The following is a 5,986-nucleotide window of genomic DNA, read 5'->3' as shown; positions in this document are numbered from 1 at the left end:
CACACGACACTCAAGGCACAGCCCCTTCCGCTGGCTGCCTCCCCCTGCTCCCTGCTTGCCTTCCCTCCTGTCCACAGAGGGTGCATGCCCTGCCAGCCAGGCACTTTGAAGATGAAACATGCTGACTCCCCGAGGGCTCAGGGGCTGGCGTGCTGTACAAAGGAGAGGGTGCGTACCACTCCACCATTAAAGCACATTCTGGAGCAGCATTGCACAGGTCTAACCGCCCAAGCCCATAAAGCTCAATTGCCCCAACCCATCCTCGCAGCCCAGCCTCTACACAACCCGAGCATAAATAGGACTGAGGAGCACGGTGGAGCACACTGGAGTTTCCACCAGGACTCCTGATAGCCCATCTGGCCCCTGCAGCACACACCTTCAGAAGCACCATGACCTGCGGATCTGGATTCAGAGGCCGCGCCTTCAGCTGCGCCTCAGCTTCCTGCGGGCCCAGGCCAGGCCGCTGCTGCATCACCGCCGCCCCCTACCGAGGCATCTCCTGCTACCGCGGCCTCACAGGAGGCTTTGGCAGCCGCAGCGTCTGCGGGGCCTTCCGCAGCGGCTCCTGTGGGCGCAGCTTCGGCTACCGCTCTGGCGGCATCTGTGGCCCCAGCCCGCCCTGCATCACCAGCGTGTCGGTCAACGAGACTCTCCTCACACCCCTCAACCTGGACATCGACCCCAACGCGCAGTGCGTGAAGCACGAGGAGAAGGAGCAGATCAAGGGCCTCAACAGCAAGTTCGCTGCCTTCATCGACAAGGTGGGTGTCCTGGATCGCACCCTTCCTGAACCCTTGCTCCTGTGCACCGCCAGGGCTGGGCCCTGAGAAGGGAATCGGATTCAGAAAGACCTCTGCCTCACCAAGACCACACTCTGAGAAGAGAGGCATGCTTGCGTGAGTGCGCGCATGAGCACACACACACACACACACACACACACACACACACACACACACACTACAGACCCCGAAATATACCACAGACAGTTGAGAAAAGCTGAGCTTGTGGGGAAAGGTGCAGCCAGGCTGGGCTGGACACAGGCTAGACTGCAGGAAGTCCCCTAGCAATGTGCTTGCTTGCTGCTGCTGCTGCTGCTGCTAGAACCAGGGAGGCCGGGCAGCCCCGGGAGGAGGGCTGTGTTGCCTGTGAAGGGTAGGGGTCCTTGACCACCAGGGGAAGTGGGAGAGAGGCCAGGGGAAGTGAGCTGTCCCCAGATGGCCTGTGACCTCCTCTACCCCAAACCCCATTCTGTGATCTGAGTCTGGCTGTACAGCCTGAGGGGCTCCTGCCCCACTGGCTTCAGAGAGGGGGGCTGAGCTCTGATGGCCCCTGACGATCACCACTTGACATGTGCCACCTGCCCCTGCCCCGTGTGGGTAACTCAGCTCATCTGAGAGCAGCACCAGCAGAAGTTGCCTGGAGCCCACAACCCACCCTGCTTCATGCCTGTTGAGCTGGTGCCCACCTCCCACAATCACTCCCAGAGTGACCTTGGGGCAGCAGGCACCCTGTGACCTGTCCTTGCCACCCCTCTGTGCAGGTGCGCTTCCTGGAGCAGCAGAACAAGCTGCTGGAGACCAAGCTGCAGTTCTACCAGAACCGTGAGTGCTGTCAGAGCAACCTGGAGCCTCTGTTCGAGGGCTACATCCAGACGCTGAGGCGGGAGGCCGAGTGTGTGGAGGCCGACGGCGGGAGGCTGGCCGCAGAGCTCAACCACGTGCAAGAGGTCCTGGAGGGCTTCAAGAAGAAGTGAGTCTGTCACCTGGGGGAACTCGGGAAGGCTCAGTGGAAGCTCCATGAGTCCAGAGTGTCGGTCCTGGGATCCCTGAATTCCCCCATTTCCTTGAGCCAGGAAACCCTTAATGGAAGCCAGAGATGGAACTGAACGGGTCTCCCTGCATCAGTTCAGATCACTGTTGCTCTCTCCTGTTCTCCATCTCCAAACTCTGCAGAAGAATTTGTATTTTCTAGTCCCCCTCAGTCCACTGTCAAAGTTCAGGACCCTGGACTGGGAGTTAGCAGACCTGGGCCAAGTGTACACTTGGTCCCTGTCTCTGGTGGATTATAATCCACTGGTAGGCAAAAATAACATAGTTATGCATGTAGGTGTTCAGTGACAAAGTAATTTAATTCTCTTGGTTCAGTCCAGCAGAGGAACGGGGGAAGAGGGGTCCTTACGATCAACAATAAGGTTGGGAGTGCTGAGAGAATGCTCCGGGGGCGGGGAGGAAAAGGGAGACCCTAGGGACCAAGAGCTGCACCCCACCTCTCCATGTCCTGCCTATTCCTTTGGAGGCCAGAGGAGCAGGGCCAGGGCCAGGAATCAGGCCCAGCTTCACGGCCAAGCCAGGGCTGTGCAGACAGGGTCTGCTTTCCCTTCCACTTCAGGTATGAGGAAGAAGTTGCACTTCGGGCCACAGCAGAGAATGAGTTTGTAGCGCTGAAGAAGGTGAGTGTCTCAAGCCAGCCCACCCCTAGTGCCCTTGTGCCCTGCCCTGAGGCCTGCCACACTGCAGCCTGGTCCCCAGAGCAGCCTGGGGGAGCTGGCCTCACCGTCTCTTGCCACCCTCCACAGGACGTGGACTGTGCCTACCTGCGCAAGTCAGACCTGGAAGCCAACGCGGAGGCCCTGACTCAGGAGATTGATTTCCTGAGGCGACTGTATGAGGAGGTGAGGGGCTCACAGCCATGGTGGGCACACGCGAGGCTGTGATAGGGTCCCGCATCCCTGCCCAAACACCACAGTCAGGAACCAGGACTCCTGTGAGCCCAGACTCCAGGCTAGAGAGGAGCAAAGAGAAGGAAGAAACAGGAAGAAGAATGAAGGCTCCAAACTAGATCAATGTAGTGAGGGCAAGAGGGTGAGACCTCAGGATCAGCTGTGCCTGAGAAGCCATCCTGTGTCCTTCCTCGAGCCAATGGGGTGCAACAAAGGCCTCCAAAGCACAAGACAACCTTGACCATGTCTGGTCCATGGTTTTCTCTGGCAGCCAATAGTCTTGCTTGATGTGGTTGAGAACATGCACAGGCCTCCACAGAAGTCTGTTCCCTGGGGAGCACTTGGGATGTGCTGGCTCTAAGAAGTATCCTAGGTTCACATGCACCTAAATACTAACAAGCAATAGAAACAAGCATCTGAGAAGTGGGCATTGTTGGGTACTTATTTATACAGAAAGTTATGTGATTTCACCCGGTACACTGCGGGATGGGAAGAGCCCACATAACATGGTTGTCCTTCCTCTTGGCCTCCTCCTGCAGGAGATACGCGTCCTCCAGTCCCACATCTCAGACACCTCTGTCATCGTCAAGATGGACAACAGCCGGGAACTGAACTTGGACTGCGTTGTGGCTGAGATCAAGGCTCAGTATGATGACATTGCCACCCGCAGCCGGGCAGAGGCTGAGTCTTGGTACCGCACCAGGGTGAGTGGCTCAGCACATTGGCCTCCTAGACACGACAGTGGGAGGGCTGTGACGTGTCGAACAGGAAAGGTTTCTGTTGTTGGGAGGGTCTGGTCTCCAGGGATGGTAGAAGGCCAATGGTCTCTGGTTGCAGTGACAGGACAGGGCTGCCCTGAGCGCTTGAATAGGCTGAGCACTGTAGGACCTACATAGTTTTCAGTGCTGTCCTGAATGAGTGGATGGTCGTATCTTCCTGAGACTCATGAGTGAGCACCTTTGCTTCCCCCAGTGTGAGGAGATCAAGGCCACAGTGATCCGGCACGGGGAGACCCTGCGCCGCACCAGGGAGGAGATCAACGAGCTGAACCGCATCATCCAGAGGCTGACAGCCGAGATTGAGAACGCCAAGTGCCAGGTATGCTCAGCTGTGCCCACATCAGAGCGGCTGGGGCCCACCCATGCCACACAGCCAGTGTGTGCCCTGTCTGAACCGCACCATTCATTATCCATCCTGTCTGTCTGCCTATAGTCCCCGGTGATGGTCACCCAGGGCAGAGCCTTATTTGGGGGCTGTTTCTAATTGGGTGGCTGAGACTGCACACATCCAGGTAATGAACCAGGAAATCCATGGAGCATTTGAAACCACTTTGTTCTCTCCTGGGCCCGCAGAACACCAAGCTGGAGACCGCGGTGACCCAGTCAGAGCAGCAGGGAGAGGCGGCCCTCAACGATGCCCGCTGCAAGCTGGCAGGGCTGGAGGAGGCCCTGCAGAAGGCCAAGCAGGACATGGCCTGCCTGCTCAAGGAGTACCAGGAGGTCATGAACTCCAAGCTGGGCCTGGACATCGAGATCGCCACCTACAGGCGCCTGCTGGAAGGCGAGGAGCAGAGGTGAGTCAGCCCAGGGTGTCCTGAGCACCCCTCCCAACCCCCTCCTTCCCACAAACCTCACTCTTGCCTTTGATTAAGCAATGGTCAGGGATCTGGGGACAATGCTACCTGTATCACTCTGTGTGGGGGGAAGTTTAGTAATGGACAGCATGTTCCTTCAGAATTTGGCTCCTAATTCCTTAATCACCCCCCGCACATAGACTTTCGGGAACTCGTTTGCTACTCAGGTCCATTATCTATTTTTTTTTTCTCTTTTCCACACTTAGGTTGTGTGAAGGCGTTGGTGCTGTTAATGTCTGTAAGTATTTGGAATTCAGTATGGACAGATTTACTTGTTTTGTGAAGAAGGCAGCATCTAGAAAGCACATTCTCAGTGGGAGTCCAACATAAAAGGATGGGCTAGTTTTATAGCAGGAGGAATTTGGGGCCAGACAGCAAAAAAAGACCACTGCTTTGGGAGTTGAATAAAGAATCCTCAGCTGCAGATTCCTGACTTTGATCCCACTGCTCAGGGACTGGATGAGGATGTTCCTTAAGGAAGTGAATGGTTTGCTCCCCTGTCCCTAATTCTGACTCGCCTTTCTGGTCCACAGGTGTCAGCAGCTCCCGAGGCGGGGTCGTGTGCGGGGACCTCTGTGTGTCTGGTTCCAGGCCAGTGACAGGCAGTGTCTGCAGCGCCCCTTGTACTGGAAACGTGGCAGTGAGCACCGGCCTATGCGCACCCTGCAGTTCTGGTGCACCCTGCAGAGTGGGCTTCTTAGGCATGGGCAGCAGTAGCTGCAGGAAGTGTTAGATGCCACCACCACCACCACCACCCCGCTCCAGCCCAGGCCCAGATCTCTCTACAGTCAGCCTAGTCCAGGGGCCTGCAGCAAGGGGACAGGATTTCTGTGTGATCCTCTCTCCTGGGCTTGTGCCATATGGGGATGGACTACAGGACCATCTCCTGGTCTACCATGGGCTCAATAGCTAGAGTCCCCAGCCTTTTCCCTGCTTCCTCTGCCCTCTTCATTTCTGCTTCGCTTTATGATTCAATAAATGAATGCAGCTAGCCCTGGGCCTTGTCTGTGTGTCTGTTAACCTCCTCAGGGGCCAGAGTATGGGAGGGTTCTCAAAATCACATGGAACAGAAAAAGGACCAAGCTTGGGGCCTCTAGAATAGTTCTCTATACCCTGTCACACCAGTCAGATTGAGCCAAGGCTTTTGGTAGATCCCTACATGATGCAATTTTATCCACTACCTTAATAATTTTATCTTTGCAACTGTAACAACACATGGTGCAGATGAAAGAACCAGAGATGTAGTCACTGGCTCTCTCGCCGCAGTTTGAACCCTGTGTGCGTCTCTAGTGCTCATTTCACCAAACCAAGCTGCCTCCCAGAAAATATCTTTTGCACATCTGTAAACTCATGGCTAATCCATAGTAAACTCACCCAGCACTCAAAAGCTTAAGGAAACATTGCTCACTGATTGCTTTGGTGGGGAAGACTCATGCCTGAGTAATTTATTGGAATTCTTTCAGGAGTGAATATATAAATATTATTTAAAATTTTGAAAGGCCTTTGCCATGGCTTTCCCTTCTTAGTGGAGTTCCTTCGAGGCTTGGAGACCTGCCATTGCTGATTCATTGATTCAAAGACAGGAAATAGCACTTGGCAAGATGATTCAGAGGTACAAGCACAGTCTGGAGCTG

At 55.3% G+C, this 5,986-nt stretch overlaps 1 protein-coding gene across 1 annotated transcript; it reads left to right on the top strand.

Annotated features, from left to right (window-relative positions):
* The first annotated feature begins 225 nt into the window (after positions 1-225).
* Positions 226-5,294, top strand: LOC104865189 (keratin, type II cuticular Hb1). The gene is made up of 9 exons (XM_010628602.2): positions 226-761; positions 1,541-1,749; positions 2,389-2,449; positions 2,576-2,671; positions 3,259-3,423; positions 3,692-3,817; positions 4,072-4,292; positions 4,559-4,590; positions 4,886-5,294. Exons 1-9 carry the CDS (start codon positions 390-392, stop codon positions 5,083-5,085), a joined length of 1,482 nt encoding a protein of 493 aa, XP_010626904.1. The 5' UTR covers positions 226-389; the 3' UTR covers positions 5,086-5,294.
* Positions 5,295-5,986: the final 692 nt, after the last annotated feature.

This window comes from Fukomys damarensis, unplaced genomic scaffold (assembly GCF_012274545.1).
Source record: "Fukomys damarensis isolate Sample0158 unplaced genomic scaffold, DMR_v1.0_HiC HiC_scaffold_15, whole genome shotgun sequence".
NCBI classification, from domain to species: domain Eukaryota; kingdom Metazoa; phylum Chordata; class Mammalia; order Rodentia; family Bathyergidae; genus Fukomys; species Fukomys damarensis.
The sequence above is the reverse complement of the archived record's forward strand: the minus strand, read 5'-3'. Positions and strand labels throughout refer to the sequence as shown.

Bases quoted from the DNA above. Each gene is read 5' to 3' on its own strand.
- LOC104865189 (XM_010628602.2), top strand. From the start codon at position 390: ATGACCTGCGGATCTGGATTCAGAGGCCGCGCCTTCAGCTGCGCCTCA. The intron at 1,750-2,388 runs GTGAGTCTGTCA...CTTCCACTTCAG, and splicing joins CTGGAGGGCTTCAAGAAGAA to GTATGAGGAAGAAGTTGCAC. The intron at 4,591-4,885 runs GTAAGTATTTGG...TCTGGTCCACAG, and splicing joins CGTTGGTGCTGTTAATGTCT to GTGTCAGCAGCTCCCGAGGC.